The 21,847-nt window shown below is 48.3% G+C and overlaps 1 protein-coding gene across 15 annotated transcripts in view; it reads right to left on the bottom strand.

Moving 5' to 3' along the window:
* Positions 1 to 21,847, bottom strand: part of KIF1B (kinesin family member 1B) — a 1,388,545-nt gene that overhangs the window by 979,502 nt on the left and 387,196 nt on the right. For all 15 annotated transcript variants that reach the window (XM_086921360.1, XM_086921359.1, XM_086921355.1 and 12 more), the window contains one exon: positions 3,152 to 3,231. In XM_086921360.1, coding sequence (XP_086777486.1) covers positions 3,152 to 3,231 — 80 coding nt within the window. The remainder of the gene's footprint in view (positions 1 to 3,151; positions 3,232 to 21,847) is intronic.

Raw genomic sequence — 21,847 nt, forward strand, 5'->3', positions numbered from 1 at the left:
ACTGGAACTTCAAGTACCACTGTAGAGCCCGCATAAGCCACCTGGCATGTGTTATCAACCGGATGCAGGAGGCCATGAGGCCCAACAGCCTCAGGAGTCAGTCTTAACGAAATCCAGGATAGAGGCAGAAAAATCAGAATCATAGGCTGAATATCCTAGACTGGCTGCTCGGAAGGATATGCCCGAACATGCACTGCGTCTACAACAGCTCAGATGAGAGGAAGCATCTGAGAAGGAGTCAGGTGTGAGTTCGCCACATTTATAGAGAACCCCAGCGAATACAGGAAGTCTGCCGTAGTCTGAATTTGGGAGATGACAGCCTGGAGCGAGGACGCCTACAACAGCCAGTAGCCGAGGTACGTGAAGACTGACCATTACCCTGCGCAGATGAGCTGCGGCCACCGCCATCACCTTGGTGAACACCAGAGGGGCACTGGTAAGGCCGGAGGGGAACACAGTAACTATGGCCTAACTTGAACCACAGATAACGCCATCAGGATATGTATATATGCATCCTGCAGGTCAAACGTTACCATCCAGTCTCCTAGGTCTAAGGCAGACAAGACCTGAGCAAGAGTGAGCATCCTAAATTTCTCCTTCTTGAGGAAGACATTGACGGTCCGAAGATCAACCCTTTGTTGTTCTTCGGAATCAGAAAGCAGCAAGAATAACGGCCACTGCCTACTTCTGAAACTGGGAACCTTTATATAGCTCCCTTGGCCAAGAGAGATGTAACTTCCTCCTGGAGCAATTTTAAATGACCCTCTGTCAGCTGTTCCTGATTTGGCAGAATGGGAGGAGGCAAAGAAAGGAAAGGAAGAGGACAGCCTTCTTGAATGATCTGGAAGACCCACTTGTCCGATGTAATGGACCTCCAGTGGGGGAGATGATGATGGATTCTGTCGCCTACTGGGGTGGTGTGGTCTTGCAGAGTCAGACTAGGACTGCTTGGAGACTGGCTGCCGCCGACTTCTGGCTTCCAATCCTAGGCCAGAATGAAGCGCATCCATGTCCCCGCCCGGCTTCTGGCAGCCTGTGCAGGACAGCGACTGGTTTTGGGCTAACATGGCTGGAAACCCCTTCTGTTGCCACGAAAGGGGGAACGGTAGACTGTCCATGAGGCATACAAGTAAGGCCCAAGGATCTGGCCATAGCTAGAGAGTGCTTGAACCTAACTAGGGCAGAATTTGCCTTTTCTACAAAACAGCGGGTTCCATCAAAGGGCATGTCCATCAGATTTGCCTGGACATCACTCGAGAAGCCAGTTGTCCTAAGCCAGGCATGGCGTCTCAAGGCCACTGTTGTGGAAATTGAACTGACCAGTGACTGGGGCAGCACTTGCCCAACCGTCTCCAAAAGGGAATAGGAGAAACGGACCAATAAGCATGTGATATTCACCCATCACAATGCCAGGCTAGAGTAAGAAAACATTTTCTTCACAAATGAATCTAGCCTCTTGGATTCCCTAAAGGGAGGAGCGGTAGGGAACGCGCCCTGTGAAGTGGAGGCCTGCACCACCAAACTTTCTGGGGTGGGGCGTTGATTGAGGAACTTTGGGTCACCAGGAGCTGGGTGATGGCGGCGGGCAATTATCTTATTCACAGAAGCTCCTGTGGTAGGCTTGGACAACATGCCTAGAAGAACATCAGTAAGCCCATTTATTAAAGGGCAAAAGGGATTCCGAGGTGGAAGATCCAGGCTGAAGCGCTTCAGTCAGGAGATTAGTCCTGACCTCCACTGAGGGCAGCTCCAGTCCAAGGACCTCGGCTGCCCTCTTAACCACCATGGCATAAGATGCCCTGTCCTCCATAGTCACAGTTTTCGGAAAAAGCATGCCAGTATCTGGAGAAGTGTCCAGTCCACTGGCTTCCCCAAGTTCCCCGTACCAGTGCAACTGCTCCGCAGAGTATTACTTGTGTTCCAGAGGGTCCATAGACCCCTCCCATTCCTCTCCCAAGCCTAACCGAGCCACAAAGTGTCAGGTGACAACACAGAACCCCTGGGTTCAATCGTCATCAGAATTGGAGTACAGCGATGATGTTCCGACTCCGTGTCGTCGGGGATAAGGATGGGGCTGGCACCGCTGATGGGCACCGAGTTCAGGTGCGACGCACGAGTAGGTCGCGGTGGCACGACCGGCATCAACTAAGATCCATTATCGGATCTCTGAGGCCCCAACAGCACTGTGACTGGAGCCAGCAGAGTCTAATCTGCTGAGGCTCTTTCTGACCCCGTAGGGCCCGAAGGATCAGAGTGGTCAGCTCACTCAAATACATGGCGTATGGCCTCGTAGAACTCCTTGATCAGAGTGGGGGTCACTCTGGCTCCTGGAAAAAGAGGGAATTGTGAAGTCGACCCTGGCTCCAGCTCCTTGGAACCATGTCTAGAGTGTTGGTGCTCCTTACCTGCTTCGTCGACGAACGACAGTCGAGGTGAAGATTAAGTCTGCTTGGACTTATTGTGCCTCTTCCCAGAGTGTCCCGACGACCTCGAGTGGGACGTAGAGGACTTTGGGCCCCGAGAGCGGTCCTCGACCTTCTCTTCCTCGATCGGGACAGGGACCTCGCCAAGTCTCACTTGATGGTGTACGTTGTCGGACCGGAAAGAGCTTCAATGCCCACTCCCGCAAGGTCTTAGGAGCCATGGCCCGACAGTACGAGCACGACTTCGGATCTTGATGGCGCTCGAGACACAGGAGGCAGATGAGGTGGTGATCAGTGACTTACATTTTTCGGGACAGGCCCCGCAAGGCTTAAATTCAGTCTTCCTCAATGACATCCTCTGCACACGATGAAAAAAGTCTTGGAAATCGACAAAAAGTCAATAAAAGGCTTGTCCAAAAGCGACAGAGGGATAGCTCTTCCCGAATCGGCGAGCCAAATAGAGCCACCTGACTGCACACGCAAGGGGTATTGCTCAGTAAAAGTTTCCAGATCCAGCCTAATGCTTGGAAAATTCAAAAGTAAGGAACCTGCAGTTAGAAATCTCTTTCAGATATACATCCCTATGATGACTCTTCTCTTGCGTCTGCTTCCACTCAGGAAAATTCAAATACATCCCTATTATATAACATCCCTGCTCACAGAAGAGCATTAAAAGTACCTCTAGCTTGACACTGTCTCCTGTAGAGTGAGAAGTATGTGACACTCACCTGGTGATGCCATCTTTGATGTAGTACAGAAGACATTCTGACATCAATGGATCTTCATTCAGGTTGACAAGGTGTGGCGTCTGAAACACAACAAATATATGAAACCATACTTATGTGTTTCATCCAGAACTCCAGCTCAACCACCCAGCCAAGTTACTTCCACAGCTCTAACTGTATTGCCTGTTACATATATTAGACAAGAAAAAGATCATCAAAGGCTTTCCGCAGCAGAAAGGTGACCACAGTAGGCCAGATGGCATCAATCAGTTTCTCTACAAATAATATGCTTCTATTAACTTTTCATGGCTGTGCCTACAAATACATCAACAAATGTAGGAGAGGTTCACAGCAGATAGGGTGCTGCACAATACCACACAAAACAGCACCCTTAAATGAGCCTACTCAGGTAAGCTCACATGAATGAGATCCTTGGGATCTACAGTTTGTTTCTTACCTCTGGTAACGTTCTGTTAAATGGATCGAACTGCTCCCAGAGATGCATTATTAGCCCCTCCTTCTGCTAGACTGGAGTCCGAAAACTCTTCCTTCAGTAGCATGTCACCCACACTAGGTGGCGCTGGGTGGGGTCACCCATGAGTAGTGTAATCATACTGAAAGTGATGTCAGAGCACATGGAAGCACCACAGAAGCTGGTGACATCCATTCCCCCTCAGCCTTTTTCATGCCCTCGAAGGCAAAGGATGTAGAGGGCAGAACCAAAAATAGAATAAAGAAAAGAAAATAGAACCACATCATCAGGAGCCGAAGCTGGAGAACGCTAAGTAATCCACAGGACCAACAAATCTATCAAAAGTAAAGTTGCGTAAAGTTGCTAAAATGAAAGGAACTTGGGGCCAGATGTACAACCCTTTTTTGTGGCCGCAAATGGGAGATCTTCCCGTTTGCGGCCGCAAAAAAGGGGGACCGCATGTACAAATGCATTTGCGACTCACATCCCTTCCTAATTGAGAGTTAACATGCAATGTACTAATAATTTGCGGCCGCATTTGCGGCCAAAAAACACTAGCAGTTTACCACCGACTTCAAGTAGGTGGTAAACTACTCGCATTGGGAAAGGGGTCCCCATGGGACCCCTTCCCCTTAGTGAGTATGTGGGAAAATATTTTTAAGAGCAGGCTGTGGTCCCAGAGACCACTGCCTGCCCTTAAAAAATTTAACTGAAAAGTTTCATTTTTCTTTTTTAAATGCATCCCGTTTTCCTTTAAGGAAAACAAGATGCATTTAAAAAAAAAAAAAAAAAAAAAAAAAAAAAAAAAAAAAAAAGAAAACCTGCTTTATTAAAAAAGCAGTCCCAGACAGTGGTCTGCTGACGCCCGCAGGCCACCATCCGTGGGAGGGCTGGCATTCCCAATGGGCTCACAAATTTGCGAGAGGCTCATTAATATTAATGAGCCTCGCAATTTGCAAAGTGCATTGGTAATCGTAAAACAGTGTAATAACACTGTTGTACATCTCATTTAGCGAGGCGCTAAATGAAAGGGTTGTACATCTGGCCCTCGTTTTTCTTATAGATATTGGCATTTGCAAATTCCTTAATAGAACCACACCAGAATTAACTCAGAAGAAGGGCCAAGGACAGACTTCGTAAAAGTACTTAAAAAAACTTTAAAGAATTGCGTTTTCAAATTGTGACTGTGCTGTAGCTTGCTTGCCTAAATAATATAAGCAGTGTTGCAGGGATTTTGCGCAAACACAGAACTATGCATAGGATTATGGAACCTTAGTATATAGGAACTGAGTCATCCTATTACCTTAGTACCCATGAGCCCGAGACCGACTAGTTATAGTGTCTCACATGCCCTCCTACTCACTCACAGAGGAACAAGTGACTAGTCACCCCAGAACACAACACTCCTGACTATATCAGGAATCGCGGTTGCAAGAAAAACCTTTTTGTTCACACTCTTGTACATGTCCACAATAAGATTTGCACAGAACAGAGCAGCTGGGTCTTAGGAGACTGCATCACCAGGACTAGTCACTACGTTTATAAATGGATATTGCTGTCCTCAAATGGTCTGCTGCCCGTAGACCACAAAAAAATATTTACAAGAGCTAGTTGGATGAGATGTCTACCAGACACGCTGGCTGCAGGACGGGTTCCGGACATGGCTCTGTTCTACTCCGCCATTACGTCTGAAATAGGGTATCTTGCTCTTTCTGAGAATCATTCTCCACCACGAGAATTCTCGATTCAGAACGGCTAATATCCCTGTTCTTGACACTACCTTTGAAGAACCATTATATTGATGAGACGTACTGCCCTGAAGAAGCCCATGTTTGGGCGAAACACGTTGGCTGGTTCCATCAATTGCATATCAAGTACACGTGGAAATAAAAGACCAGAAACGGCTCAAAACTAGCATTGTATCATTGACTGTGTACACACTGTGTGTATATATGTGTTGCCTCTCATCCAACTAGCTCTTGTATATGTCCATAATAGGATCTGACAGAGAAACAAACAAGTTTAAAATATTTATTTTAGCTACCGTGCTCAAGTATGCGGTATACATGGCGCATTAAGCAGAAAAATATACAACAAATACGGTCAGCGTAGCAAGTAGTCCATAAATCATAAAAATAGCTATCATTGTGAAAGAAAGCGCAGCCTAACCTCCCTCCCTTTGTATAGAAGCAAGATGATTATATATTAGAAGATTTCTGGGCATTATCTGCAGACCCCGTACCTCAGTCTATAGATGGTAGCTCTACATCATAGGCGCTGTCATGCTCTTCTCCCCGGAAAGGTCCCTCTCCAAGTGTGTGTTATCTATTAGTCTATTCCAATAATACCAAAGTACGTATTCCCAAACAACTGCTGCATCTGTATGTTTTGTTCAGGTGCTAGGGCCTGACCAGAACAGAAAACAAGGGGCATTATTGTTCGACCTTGTTCTCAATGTTCAGACTAAATCCCAGGAACCTACAAAGCTTGAAAACAGAGATAGGTTCTCATGTGAAAGAAGCAAAATGGGCATTTGCAAAGTAAACTTGTGTAGTAACATGCGCAAAGGAGCGGACAGTCTGCAGCATGCTCATGTTAACTTAGAGAAGATGACAATGTCCCCATGGGCCATGTGACACAAACCAGATAAGAATACCTCACAGAAGATACAATGTAATTCCTTTACCTCTCAGGGAATGAGTTCTAAAGCCTAGTGGCAGATGCTTACAAAGCAGATCATAGCGGTACAAAAGGGGGTGGTGAGGGACGGAGCATCTGAACTAATCAAACACTCACACCCAGTCAACAGATCTGGGTTTAATCCATCACCGTTCTTTAGCCTACTCTGCCACCCCAGTTCAGACGTGGCCATATGCAAATCAGTCTGACCCTGTGCCTCATGGGAACAGTCCACCCCGAACTGCCAAGCCATGCCTTTCCTGGACCGGAAACAAACTTCCTAGAACCGGTTTCTGGCATTACAGCCGTCTTCAGCCAGGCTTGCTTGAATCCAGTGGCAAAGTGAGCAAGAGACTCACGTCTGAGCATACCCTGCCAACTTATGGCGAACAAAGCGGTACATGTATATTTTTCCTAAGATTGTAAAAAGGAGGCTCTCTGGCCTTATTGAATCATTGTCCTCTCAAAAGCACTAATGTGCAATTATATCTCTTTTTTAGACCAACGGCTATTAGGGTCCATGTGTTGCAGATGAGCTCCCAAACCTAGGTGAGTGGCATCCAAGAAAATCATCATCTGAGCCCGACGCAGGCAGAACAGTTCCCTGTTAAAGATGTTGATGGAAGAAGTCCTGCTATCCAGAAGTGGAAGCAGGGATGGAGGGGTCAGCATACTATCTGAGTGATAAACAAAGATTTTGTTCCACAATATATGCAGTATATATCGTATGCAACTAGCAACAATGCTTGCAATATGAGAAATATGCAATAGGCAGTCACTTTAGCAGGCAAAGAACCAACCTTGCTGGCTGAGCTTACTTCACATGGAATGAGGAACCATTTGAGGGATGTAAACCAACCTTAACTCTTAAGAATTGGGTCTCCCAGATCAGCAAAATAATGTATACACTCAGAACAGGAACCATAGTTGATTTTTCACTATTCATTGAAAAAAACAGCTCTTGTAAAATATTGAATCTACAAACAGAGATGGCGAACAGTCCATTCCTAAGAGGACACCTTCAGTGGACATTCACTGAAATGAGGTTTGGGTGAACACCCAAATGATTCAGATGAGCCACATTCTCTATCATTATTTTGGTGAACACCCTGGATGAAGAAGAGTCTCAAGGATAGAACTGCAGTCGGTCTGTGTTCACTGATAAGGGTATGAAAATATGGGTCTCGTAATCTTGAAGACAACCGACTTGCAGCTATCACAATAAATTAGGACACTTACTTACCTGGAATCCTAGTTCTTTTCCAAGGGAATCGTCATCAATATTCAGGCCCACATGTGGGACTCTGTGGCAAAAATATACATAAATATGACCATTTATACACCTTTGCAATACATTTCGGTAGAAAGGAGCACCATCATTATAAAAGTATTTATGATTGAAAACTATAAAAAGTCTAAAGTTGACAAAATTACATACATTTTCATTTTAAAGAAGCAATAAATTTATTAAAATAGTCACTACATGACCAGAGCTTTTTTTAATTTTTTTTATTGAAAGGGAATTAAGGGCATTGTTTGCAGATAGGCTGCAATGCAAATGCATACAAAAAATTGGCACTGTGCCTTTAAGGGTCTTGCTGTACTCCTGTATCCCATCATATCCCGCTGGTAACAGGTCAGATCCATTTTTACATAAAGGAAAGGATATTGGGTGAATGGAAGAAAATGCTGTAACTCATTGTCCGGGGGGGTGAATTGCTAATGACTATGACGACGATTCCACTGGAAAAGAACTAGGTTAACAGATAAGTAACTTTTCCTTCTCTTGTTGTGGATTTGCAACAGTCATAAGTACTGAATAGAAAAGCAAGCCTATCCAACAAAAGTGGGGGAAAAATAAGAAAAAGAGCATCAACTATCACCTTAAATTGGCTTGCTGAGAACATCTGGATGCCTAATACTAAAGAGGTTACGATGCAACAAATCTTAACTAAGTTCACTCTGGGCACCTTTCGGGATGTGTTCCCAGGTGGGCGCATCTTCCCCAGGGAGGAGGGCGGCAGATTCAAGGGGGCTACGTTCCTTCAAGATTCAATCTATGTAGGTTACAGAGAGCACTTCGATCCTTAATACCGAGTTATCCCTTAGAACCACAGGAGTCCCGCCCCCCATTGACACTACTCAATGATACAACCGGTGAGCACCTAATGGCTAGGATGTATAGGGCAACAATGGCTATGCTCCCGGCACGAGTTCAGGAGATACGTGCGGCCCAGGAATGGGACTTCGGTGCCCCCCTCACTGATGCGCAGTTGCAGATAAGTTGTGAGCAAATGCGTAAGGTTTCATTCAATCACAAACACAAGATATTACACTTTAAATGTCCGCGACCGATGGACCAGTCACGCCCACATTCCTGTCCTAGATGTAATGCCCCTATGGCGAGGTGGTAAGGTATCGCAATTCTGGTCTCAGGTATTTGGAGAGTTATCGAAAATGACAGGGCTGGGCCTTTCATGGTCACCCGCACTGGCATTATTGGAAAGTGTACAGGAGGTTGCTAAGTCATATAAAAGCATTGTTGCAATTGCATTATTATAGCTAAGAGGGAGGTGGCGATCTATTGGGGGAGCAAATATCCGCGAACATTGAAAAGATGGTTGTTCCGTATGTCATAATGTAATACTACCAGCAAGGTATACGCTCAGAAGCAGCACCCCTGCATCTAGAACTCGTGATATATGGCAACCCTACAAATCTTACCTGTTGGAACAGACATCTGTTGGCTCGCAAACGGAGCAAGATACTGGTGTACAGGGCGACACGAATTACTAAGATGCCCGACTGGTGGGGGTTTGAAAGGGGTGGAAAATGTTACTGTATTGACAAAGATTGCCTATGCAATTGAATATGCATAATTACTATGTATTTAAGGAATCACTGGCAACTGTAGACGTTGAGCATGTGTCTAGCATTGCGAAAATTGTGTTTTATGAAACTTACACATAAAGGTTTGGGGAAAAAAACTATCACCTTAAAAAGATTCCTCTGTGAAGCTTGCCGTACGTGGGCATCCACCCTTGAGTCTGAATCCAAACAACAGTGTCTTGTTAATGTATGCACGGATCTCGATGTGGTGGTCTTAAAGATCACTGAAATAGGCACATTTCTTTCAGGAACCACTGTTGCCAATTTCTTTTTGAGGCATGTGCTTTAGGTCTACCAGGATTAGGCTTGTCTGTCTTTTGGTAACATAGGACGACAATACTATCCATACAGAAATTGATTATTTTGGTCTATACAGAACCATTATTTACAACAAGATACCTTATCTATTTTGTTTTATCTAGGTAAAATTTAAAAACCTTTTCACATCCAGCATATGAAGAGCTCGTCCTACTAGAGTTGAAGGATTTAGCCAGTTGTCTAAACAGGAGTAGATTATGTTTTTCTATCTCCTCAGGTGTGCTGCAATGATGGCCATACACTTTGCAAATGTTCGAACAGAAGACTTTAGTTCAAATGGTAGGACTTTGCACTGAAAAGGTCACTGCCTACAAGAAAACTTTGGATGCTTCTTTATTATGGGCATGGAAAGTAGGAATCCAGAAGGCTATCCCACACATCAAGTATGCCTGATGTAACTGAGGATTAATTTGATGTAATGCCAACATCCTGAACTTTTCTCACCTTATGTATATATTGTTATTCTGAGATCAGGATTAGGCCTGATTTGGTCTTTTGGACACTTTTTTCAAACCAGAATGTCACAGGAATACATTTCTGTTCCTTTTTTGGTAATTGGGAACCTCCCCCACTGCTTGCTTGTGTCATAAGATGTTCACCTTCTCATGAAGCACCTCCTGATGACAAGGAAAAACGTGGGTGGTAAGTGGGAGCAGAAGACTTGAACCAAAGAGAATATCCATTCAGAATAATGTTCAAGAGCTATCTGTCCGTTATTCTCAAGTAAACACAAGGAGATGATGGGGGAGCGCTGAAACTTTTCAGACACTCACCACCAGTTACAGATCTGGGCAGTGGCGTAAAAAAATAGGATGGGGGCCCCCCTGCAAGATATGCTTAAGGGGTCCCTCACATTCACATCAGTAAGTAGTGAGGGGTCCCCTCCAGTATGAGTAAGCCTGGGTCAACCACCATGAGGGCCTTTGATACGCCACTGGATCTGGGTTGAATCCATCATCGTTCTATAGCTCACTTCGCAACCCCAGTTCAGACCCAGCCATATGCAAATCAGTCTTGACTCTGTTCCTCATGGGAACTGTCCAGCCCAAACTGCCAAGCCAGGGCTTCCCTGGACCAGAAACAAGCATCCTGGGACTTGTATTCCCAGGTAACACCCCTCATCAGACAGACTAGCTTGAATCCAGTGGCAAATTGAGCAAGGGACCCACGCGAGGGCATACCCTGCCAACTTAGGGCAAGCAAAGCAAACACAAGGAGATGATGGACGGAGAGCTGAAACTTTTAACTCACTCCCCCAGTCACAGATTTGGGTTGAATCCATCATCGCTCTTTAGCTCACTTTGCCACCCCAGTTCAGACCCAGCGAGTTTACTTTGTGTTTGCTTTCCTATTCTCAAGCGCCAATCTAGTAGATGATTGACTATGCGTTCATCCCCACCTCCTACTGCTGGTATTACTCACAAAAAGAAGGTGAAGGAGAAATCATTGTTTGGCAGGGCCCTTCCTGTGGACGCAGATGGTTAATGTCCTCCCATTCCTCTTGAAGGCTTATGTGGTTAGTAGGACTGCTTTGGATGATGTTGCTAATGTAACAAATGAGGGGCTTGAAACCTTATCCTGAAAAAGCATCAAACATATGGTCTATATTGGTTCTTACATTCCTTCATTTCAAAACCCAACACTTTCTGTTTTTATGCGGCTCATTAAATCATTTGCGTGTGCCCAAAAAGCAAGTTTCCTGAAAATTGCAGAATGTGGATATGTTCTTGAGCCTCACGCATCAGTCCAGTTAGTCTCAACCAAGGACTCAGTCTAAGGCAAATGCCATAGAAATATTCATGGGCCGTGGCTAAGCGGGCCATCATGGCGGACATAGCCTAAAGGAGCTCCGTCCCGCCCGCAACTTATCCACCAAAATATCCTGGTCCCCCGTACTGCCCGGCTGCCTGGAGGTGCGGAATTGTGCACCGGACCGTGTAGCAAAGCTCCGGTGGTGTTGGCAGAGCGCGGAGGTGCCCGGTGACAGTGGGGAGAGATGCGGCGAATTGCGGCCTAGTCCCGGGTGGCGAAGCCGGGGCCTCAAGTTTAGCGCCCTCGAGCCCAGTGTACTGGAGGCGGCTGCGGGGAGCGGAGGCCGGCCCTGGGGATCAGGCGCTCCCTGAGCAGCATCGGCGGACATCTTTGGCCGCCGGGAGACTCCGGCTGGTGGCGGGCGGCCACGGTGGTGTGCTCGACCCTCCGATTGGAGTGGCGCTGGGGCTTTCATGACGAGAGGCCTACAGGTAGGTGGCGGAGCTGGGGGCTGGAACTTGCCCAGGGAGGCAGCTGCTGAGACGGGATCGGGGGCAGGTCGGCCTTCAGAGAAGGCAGCCAGTGTGTTTCTGTGGTGAGCACAGCCAGGAGTGGGAAGAGAGTCCGCGCTGATGGCCAAGAGTCCCCTCTCTGGTGAACGTGACGAGTAGCTGCAAAGAGTGGTGGCTGTCCTGCGTGAGATTTGGAAGGGTGGCAAAGTGGCAGGGCTCCTATGAACTGGCCCAACTGACCGTTGCCCGATTTGCATGCCTGGGTGTGGAGTCTGGCGGAAGGATCGGAGCAAAATGGCTAGTGACATTGGGGATCCTGCAGGTGGCTGACTACCTTGACGGAGGGCGGCGAGTTTTGCAATCGGCCGTGTCACCGGGGCCCGACGGGCCGGCGAGAGAGGGTCTGAACACGCTTGGGTGCCCCAGAGGGACGGTGACAGAGTGCTGGTAGACAGGACGACTGGACTACCGGTGAGCGTCCCTGACCGCCGCCCACAATGACGAGAGGAGGGTGCGGTGGCAGCTCTATGAAACATGGCCCTATTTACAAATTCACGGAGCCAGGTGGTGGGGCTGGGGCTGCCGGGGGTCATCAAAGCCCGGAGCCGGATAACGCAGCACTGATGGCAGCCATAACCCAAATCCAGGGACATGTTGGATGCGAAAAAAGGGGCTGTGGGAGAGGACGTTACCCTGCTGCTTCAGGACTTGCGCAACGCTGTGGCCCGCATCACGGAGGCAGAAACCAGAATCACGGGAGTGGAGGATGATTTGGCCGCCCTGAAGCGCAAGGTCGCCAGCATGGAGAGTATCCAGAAGAACTTGGCACTCCGTGCAGAGGATGCGGAAGGGCGGGCCCGGAGGAATAACCGGAGTTTCGTTGGGCTCCCGGAGGGCTGCGAGAAGGGCAATATGGAGAGATTCTTGGCCCAGTGGCTGGAGAGCTGGCTCCCTCCTGACTCCCTATCGAAATGCTTTGTGGTGGAACGAGCGCATAGGGCCCTTGTTCAAAAGCCGCTCATGGGGGCCCGTCCCCGGCCTGTAATTGCTAAACTGTTGAACTATCATGACCGGGATACCATCTTACAGCAGGCACAGTCGAAGGACCCTCTTGTGTATGAAAATCGGCGGATCCTCATTTTTCCGGACTACACAAGAATGGTGCAACAATAGCGGCAGTCATTTATGGTGGCAAAGGCGCGCCTTCGAGACCTTAAGCTCCCCTATGCTTTGCTCTATCCGGCCCGCTTGAGGGTGGTGTTCCAGTCTCGCACTAATTTTTTTGATACTCCGGAGGAGGTATTCCGATGGACTGATGAGACAGTGAAAGTGAGGGTGCACACCCCGCCGGGCATAGACTCAGATTCATCGCAGAGTGGGTCGGACTCGCAGGCTGCCCAGGGGTCGTGAAGGAGAAGGAATTGGCGCTCCAGATCCAGGAGGCGCTCCACCTCGGGGGGCTGTGGGAGGAACAAAGGGAGCACCTAACTCTCCGACAGTAGATCCCTGAACACCGGGCACACGGACAGTGGAGATTTTTATATTCATGTGATTCTACAGTGCTCAGTATGCCGGGGGCCACGCTGTAGAGATACGCTGGGAAAGAGCCGCAGTGGCAGAGACTTGCAATACAAGATGGAGGATTTGTTTGTGGGGCAGCGGGGTGGGGGTAGATGTATGTGGGGCGGGACCTTTTCCCCCCTTGCTTAGGGCTTGTTGGGGGGGGGGAATTGGGAATATGGGCAGGTTATGGGGGATCCATTGGTGTGGACGGCCTCAGGTCCTACGTTTGGGGCCGAGAGCTGTCTATACCGCGACAGGTACTTCAGTGTTTTTGAGGTATGGGGGTTGGGGCTGGGAGTGGGGGTGGGGGGGTCGCATGATAGCTGGGGGGTCTCCAAGGTTCATTTGTATTCATCTTCGTGGCCCATCATCTGGTCATTTCCTTTCATTGTTTCCGGATGGCACCTGCAGAGTCTAGGGCATTAGGTCCCAGGGCATCCCTTCGGGTCCTTAGCTGGAATGTGAGGGGAGTATTGGATAAGGTTAAGAAGGGGGCTGTGCTGCGGCAGGCGATAAAGGAGCACGCTGATATCCTGTTACTGCAGGAAACCCATTTACTGGGCAACAAAAAAAAATATGCTTGCAGCGTTTTGGCTACCAGCAGGTGTACCATGCGGGCTTTGTCAGAGGGTCCCGGGGAGTGGCAATCTTGGTGCACCGTAGACTCTCCTACGTTCACTCTACTCAATGGGTTGACCCACAGGGCAGGTACATCTTTATCAGAGGTATGGTGGGAGAGGAGACCCTGGTACTGGGTAGTGTGTATGCCCTGCCTCCTTTGCAATGGTCGTTGGTGGAGAAGCTCTTTGCAGTATGGGCTGAAATTCCTGAGACACCAGCGGTGGTGGGAGGGGACTGGAACGATGTCATGGACATGCTGGTGGATCAATGTAGGCCTGGGGGTGTGCAGACTACTGGAGTATCCATGAAATTGGGGGACATGGTTCGAAGTTTGGACTGGGTGGGCACATGGTGCTATTTATATGCACATGGGCGGGAATACAGATACCTGTCTGCGGTCCATAAATCCTTTTCTAGATTAGATTACATATTTGTCCCACGAGAAGTTATAGGCAGGGTGGAGTCGGCGGCTGTACTGTCGCAAGGGCTCTCGGACAATTCCCCTGTCACTATAGAATTCCTATGGCGCCTTTCTACATGGCACCTTCAAAACGAGGACTATCAGAGACACATGGGGGAGGCCATAGCACACTTTTGGGTTGAAAATGCTAGATCTGTCACGGGCGCGGGGACGATGTGGGAGGCCCTGAAGCCCACGTTGCGGGGAGTGGATATTACGTGGTGTGCGGCTGAGCGCCAACAGCTTAAGGCAGACTTAGTCTGGGCCGCAGCGGACATTGAGGCCCTGGAGCGCTGCTGCAGTGTAGAGGGGGACAGCCAGGCGGTAGGGCAACTTCCATTGGCACAGCAATCCTATGCGTCTCAGTTAATGGATGAGGCGTGGCAGGTATGGCTGGCGACGCGCAGCAGGATCTATCATTGGGGGGATAAGTCGGGGACGATGTTGCACCGGCTCTGCCAAAGTACGTTCCAGGCGCAGACCTTACTGGGGCTCCTGGATGCTGCAGGGGACCAGATTACAGACCCGTGGGAATTGGCGGACAGCTTTGCGACGTATTACGCTGCCCAGTATGCCCCGAATGAGTGCCTACCGGCAAACATGGTAGACAAATTTATCGCAGACTTGCCACCGCGTGCGGTGACGGAAGAAATGCGTGAGCGCCTCGAGCTCCCATTGACGGAGGAAGAGCTGGGAGGGGCCTTGGCGGAGCTTAAACCGGGAAGGCTCAGGGGCCCAATGGGTTCCCAAGCGAGTTTTACAAGAAATATCACCTACAGCTAGGTGCGCATTATAGAGCGGCACTAGAAGAGGCCAGGGAGCGAGGCAGTCTCCCCGCTGATTGGCGACATGCTGAGGTAGTGGTGTTTCATAAGCCAGGCATGCCCCCGGAGCAACACACTTCATACCGACCCATATGCCTCCTAAATGTAGAGGCTAAGATTTGAGCTAAGGCGCTGGCTAACCGGCTCCTGCCACACATTGCGGGGCTCGTTCAACCGGACCAGGCTCGGTTCATGCCCAGTAGGGCAACTAGACACAATATTCGCAGGGCCCATGTGGCGGTGGCGGCAATTCGAGATACCGGGAACCAAGCGGCGCTTCTCCTAGCGGATAGGACAGGGCCTTCGATTCCCTGAGCTATATCTACCTCTTTGCGCTTCTGCCTAGGCTTAATTTGGGGCCTCGTTTCCTGTCATATTTGAGACTCTTGTATACAGGCCTGACCGCCTCGGTTAGGGTGGCAGGGGCTATTTCCTCCAAATTCTCCATTGGGCGTGGCACTCGGCAGGGCTGCCCCCTTTCGCTGTACCGGTTTGCCCTGGCCATGGAGCCATTGGCATCGAGGGTGTGCATAGATGCGCAGCTTGGAGGATTTGAATGGGAGCTGGGACCTTCAGATAAAATTGCCCTCTATGCTGATGATGTCCTGTTTTTTCTCACAAACCTTAGCAGGTTGGGCCGCGTTTACTAGAGATCATGCAAATTTTTGGCGAAACCTCCGGGTTATACCTAAATACTCGTAAGTCGACCCTATGGGTGTTGGGGGAGCGTTCCGGGGTGGGGGACTGGGCGTCCACAATGCAGGTAGCGGTAAGGGGCATTAAATACTTGGGAGTTTTCATCTCCGAGATTCCTGCGATATCCTGGGAGCGCAATCTGGTGCCGGTTTGGGATCGGGTCCGAACAGAGATGAACGTGGTCCCGGATGCCCCTTACCATCTATGGCAGGTCGGCCATTTTTAAAATGGTGGCCCTTCCACGATTTCTCTATCAATTACAGAATCACGCATACCCGATCTCACCCCATTGGTTCCGGCAAGTTGATTCAGCATTGGGGCATTTCCTCTGGGCTGGAGGAGCGGTGCGAGTGGTGCTGCGTACCTGTTTCTTGTCGACATACTGTGGTGGTCTGGCGACCTCAGACATCCTTTCATACTACCTGGCCTCCCATCTCCTAGTCCTGAATGAGTTATGGTATGGGGATAGGGGGGACCAGGCATACGCCCTGGAGCGACATCTTATGGGCTCCAACACACTGCATAGGGTACTGTAAGCGGCACAGCTGCGGAAGAGGTTGCCGCCGGCCACCCAGGTGTTGGGGCGCGCTGACCGAGCAGACCCCGTTGTGGCATAATGGCAGTTTGCCTGCTTTGGCGTCACTCCAAGGCTTTAGGGGCTGGGATGATATTGGCATTTCGTCCCTAGGAAATGTAATGTCAGGAACGGCGCTTAAATCCTTCCAGGACTTGCGCGAAGAGTACAATATGGCCCGGTCCCAATTCTTTAAATATCTGCAATTCCGCCACGCCATTAAACCGAGCCTGGAAGGTCTAGATTCCCTCCCAGAGTTTAGTCCCCTGGAGGCTAAGATCTTTATGGGGACTTAGGGGACAAAAAGATATCTTGCATATATCAAACATTGGTCACACATTGCTCTACTACACTGCTGAAGCTCCCGGAGTCCTTGGATAAGGATGTGGGGGCACTGGAGGAGGAGGGCTGGCACTGGAGGCCCCTAGATGTGCTGCTTTAGCGATACGCTTGAGGCTCATAGAATTTAAATACCTGCACAGGGTCTACTTTACAAGTGAGAGGTTGTGGCGGGCCGGCCTCATCGCCTCCCCGGACTGTCTCCGGTGTGGCACGGAGGTTGGGACATTGATTGATACGGTGTGGAGCTGTGGCTCACTGGTTAGGTTCTGGAAAGGGGTGTGGGATTGTATGTCCGAGGTCCTAGGATGGGAGCTTCCTCGCTCACCTCGATTAGGTCTGCTGCATGTCTTAGATGCGGTGGGGGGTAACACGTATAAGACATTTACTGCTTTTGGGCCTTACTTTGGCCAAAAGAGATATAGCCAAAGCTTGGAAAGATCCCCAAGCTCCCTCAGTCCTGGTGTGGAAGAAGGGGCTTGACATTTGTATGGGGCTGGAACAGCCGATCTTCGTGGCTCGAGGGTGCCCACGAAAGCATTACAAGATATGAAGGCGATGGGCAAACTATCGGGGACTGAGGCTGGAGCCTCCTGTGGAACGGGAGGTTGATCGGGAGGCCAACATGGAAGGTGCATACATAGTATTGGACTGCAGATTGGTTCGCAAGACCTGTGAGACACTGTTGTGCGACTGGGAGGGGTGGGATCCGGGTGGGGGGAGTTGGGGGACAAGGGGGGTGGAGGGGGGTGGTAAATCGTTAAGTTTGATGCAACCTTTGAATTCCAAAACAATGTATGGATTGCCATTTCTTTGATGTTGTGTATTTGATTGATAGCTAACTCCGGAGTGCGGGGTACTGCACTATGTGGGCGATCTGTCAATAAAATTTGTTATAAAAAAAAAAGAAATATCCATGAGCAGCCAGGTCTGATGTATCCACTGCTCTACTTATGACATGGATGGAGATAGGCATACCCTTGTTTAGGTATTCTTGAAAAACCTGCCAGTCTTTTTTTGGGAACCTCTCTGTGAACCTTTGGAAAAAGTCCAAAAGAGATCCGACTTCTCTCCCCAGAAGTGCATTAGCCCTGGCAGACTTCATTGTGGTTACTGAAGTTCCACACATTTCCTTCCCACCAAATTCATCCTTGTACTTTCATTATCAGGTGGAATAGAGAAGGAAGGAGCCTTTACATTATATTTCTTTGCAGCAGACACTATTAAGGAGGAATAGTGCTTATAAAAGAAGATCTTGATCCAGAGGTCTTTACTTACTTAAACGTTTAGATGGTGCAGACTTTACGAAAGCAGGACTATGAATAACTGCATAGCAGGATCAAGTAATCCAGGAATCTAAGGTAGAAAGGGCTTGACTGCTGTTCTCTGAAGCAAAGTGTTGAATATCACTGAGGTAGTTGTATTGGAGTCAACATAAGGATGCTCAACTTTGCTGCCCGTCTAACGAGAACATCACTGAAAGTAGATAAGTCATTTACAGATGAGCCCGGTCACGTACTGATTATAATCTCGCAGGAGGAGAGTTACTGAATTAATCTCGGATAGAGGAGAGTTATGGTATTAATCTCTGATAGAAGGGCAAAGTAATAAAGGACCATGATCATCATCGCTTTCAAGAACAAGTCCTCCTGCTGGATTGTCTAGATCGCTGGAACGTAACCTTGGTCTCCTTGTAGAAGATATCCTGGACCATGAACTTGATTTTCTGCTGGGACTCCTATCCCTTGCTGACTGTAGAGGCAAAAGGCAGAGCCAATGACCTAGTTACCAGGAGTCGGAAACTAACTGACCTAAAAGTCACCTGTGGGGCAGGTTGGGATACAGGAGGTACAGCCAGGTCCTTAAAAGGCACAATGCCAATTTTTTAATGCATTTTTGCATTGCTGCTAATATTTCCCTTTATTCCCTTCCTTTTGCCTTTTAGAAATGGTTTTGGAAAGATTTTCTCTAGTGACTTGTTTGTTAAGTGCCTTTTTTAATACATTGTATGCTTTATTAAAATAAACATTAAATACAACTTGGTAATTGTTATACTTTTTATATACTGCAAGCCTAATTACTTTCATTAATAGGATGCTTGTTTCTATAGAAAGATATTGCACAGGTTCATATGTGTAAATGTTTATATATATTTGTGCGGGAATGCTCATGATCCCACTCATGGGTGTGACTATTCAGTGCTTAAGACTACTGATGAGAATCCCCTGGTAGAGAACAAACTTCACCATGGAGCAGCTGGTGTGTGTGACAGAACCCTCTTTTATTGACACCCTTTCAGGAAGGAACTTTGGGAAAGGTGTTCTGCATAAATATTGCAGATTATGTTTGGAGTGAGGGACGTAGACATGCAAGATACTCAGCGAAGCACAGTATAACCTTTCTTAATACAGAGAGTTTATGTACCTGAAGGAGCAGACTATAATTTGTCATTCTTGATTTCTTTTATTTGTTTGCTCTATGCGCAAAATAATCTTACCATCAGCATCTTAAACAACTTATCAGAGACAGGAACAAAAGGAAGAAATATTTCAATGCTATATCTATACGCATTGATAGAGGGAATATGCATGGGCGGCTGAAGCCATAGCCAGCACAGAAGGACCAATGGTGGCTAGCAGGGGGCACAAGATGGGTTTTGCTAAAGATAGAAAGCATGGCTTTCTGGAAGATATTGATCCATACTTGAGAGGCTTTAGCAAAAAGAAAACTTGCCTGTATTTGCCGAACTAGGCATGCCCTTTTGTCGCCTTGAACCTCTTGTGCTCTTGAGGAAGAGGAATGCTGCTGCTTGTGGTCCTGCGCTGTGACTTGGGAGAACTACATCTGGAGATAAATATTTTCAAATGAGTCCCAGAAGTCACCATCATGGAGGCAAAGGTGAGTTTTGCTCTCTACCTGGATACTTGTGGGATGCATCAAAGTCCACAACTCACCAGTGGGCAGATGAACAGATTCAAGTTAAACCTCACAAGCCGCCGTGCCTGGAGACTCCTCAATGGGACACACAGAACAAGACCACCAAAACTCAGACTACTCGTGGTCACTGATCACACTCATCCTCGTGGTGCCCTTGGAGAATGGCAGTTGCTTTGATAACTGGAAGTGGGTCACTGGCTTCACGGACATCTGGAGCAAAGTCTCCTAAGTGACTTTGCCCTGCATGTACACTAATATGGGCTGTCCTTTGTCTCACATGTACACAATGACAGGGACAGATCAGAGCAGGACTCCTGTTTGGGACTATTACTGACTGTTTCCGTGACAGACACTTCCAGTTCTCAAAGTATGGGGTGGGAGTTTAGTGTTTCCTGGTTTAGAGGTAGTTTTTATATTCAGACACACAAGCGGAGACTGTGATATTGCTGTGGTTATTTTAGCTATTGATTATTATTAGCTTTAAAAAGGCCCATCCACTAATCATTCCCTTATTTGCTCCACATATAGTAATTAGAGCTTGATTTAGACATCAGTGCCCCATTACAGAACATTTCCGTGGATCACCTCCGAATAATTTCATGGAATGTGAATGGCCTCTCAGACAAGGTTGATAGGAGGGTGGTCCTATGGTAGGCCAAATGGATGGGGGCAGATATCCTATTGATACAAGAGATTCACCTGGTTGGCACAAAAATCCCATGTCTGGCTCGCCTGGGATACACTCAGGTTCACCACTCTGGGTTGAAAAGAGGTTCTAGGGGGTACAGGTGCCCTACTCAAGCAGTAGATTCTCTACCAGCGCACCAAGACATGGATGGACAGGGGTGGTAGATACACTGCGGTGACGAGGGTCACTCTATGGGGAAACAAACACTATTATGCATGTATGCCCCACCTCCCCATGGACACTTTTTCATCAAATTACTAAAAAGGCTCTGGAGTGAGCTACCTGATGGCCTGGTGGTGTTGTTGAAGGGTGGGGGGTGTTTGAATGATTTCATGGCTGGGAAAGATAGACAGATGGCACCCGCAGGGTTCAATTCCATAGATGGGGCAGACGCCCCTCATTCTTTATATCCGTCCTGGGTCTTGCTGACATGTGGCTGGCCCATAATCCTGGCAAGGTGGCTAGACCTTCATTTCAGCAGCTTGCGGCTCATACTCCCGCCTGGATTATTTCCTAGACCCACATAATTTACGTAGAGTGACAGACATTACAATACTCCCTAGGGGCCTATCGGATCACTCCCCGGTGGCCCTGGGCCTCCACGTGGGCCCTTGGCATCAAACATTTTGTTGCCGTCTGGTGCCTTAGCAACTACAGAGCCTGGATTATTGCAAACATATGGAAGTGGCTATAGAAGACTATCTCGCACATAATATGGGCTTGGTTACATCTCCCCTGACCCGGTGGGAGGCCCTGAAACCCACCCTTCATGGGCAGACTTTAGCTACTGAACAGGTGAGCTGCGGCTTAAATTAAGGCGCATAATTGACCTGGGGACCGACATCTCAGAACGAAGACTTGCGGGGTTGCCAACCAGATGGCTAGCAGGCACGCAGACAACTTAGCTTGATGCAACAATAGTACTACAAGACGCTGATGGATGAGGCGGGGCTGACATGGCAGGCATCTCCAGAGTCAAATTTGTTAGTGAGGGTACAAGTCCACCCAAAAACGAATTAAGAGCGCTGCTCACGGACCCCAGCAGTGGTACGTCGTTTTTCTTCCTATCTCACTGAGGTTTATACCAGGAAAGAAGTGTTGTTAAGTGCACAATTCAAGGAGATCGTGAGGGCTCTCATCTACAGCACACGAGACAATGGGTGCAATACTCACAAGGGTGCAACTTGCCCTGGCTGCCGCAGCAATGAATCCTGGCAAAGCTCCTGGGCCAAACGGATTCCCATGTGAGTTTTTCAAGACCTATAGGCACAAACTCAAAGAACATTTCCTGTCCTATGCTGCAGTGAAGCCGCCAGACTATGATCATGCGAAAATAGTGGTTGTCTCTGAGCGCAGCCGCTCGGCTGATGATCTC

This window comes from Lissotriton vulgaris, chromosome 5 (assembly GCF_964263255.1).
Source record: "Lissotriton vulgaris chromosome 5, aLisVul1.2, whole genome shotgun sequence".
Taxonomy (NCBI): Eukaryota; Metazoa; Chordata; class Amphibia; order Caudata; family Salamandridae; genus Lissotriton; species Lissotriton vulgaris.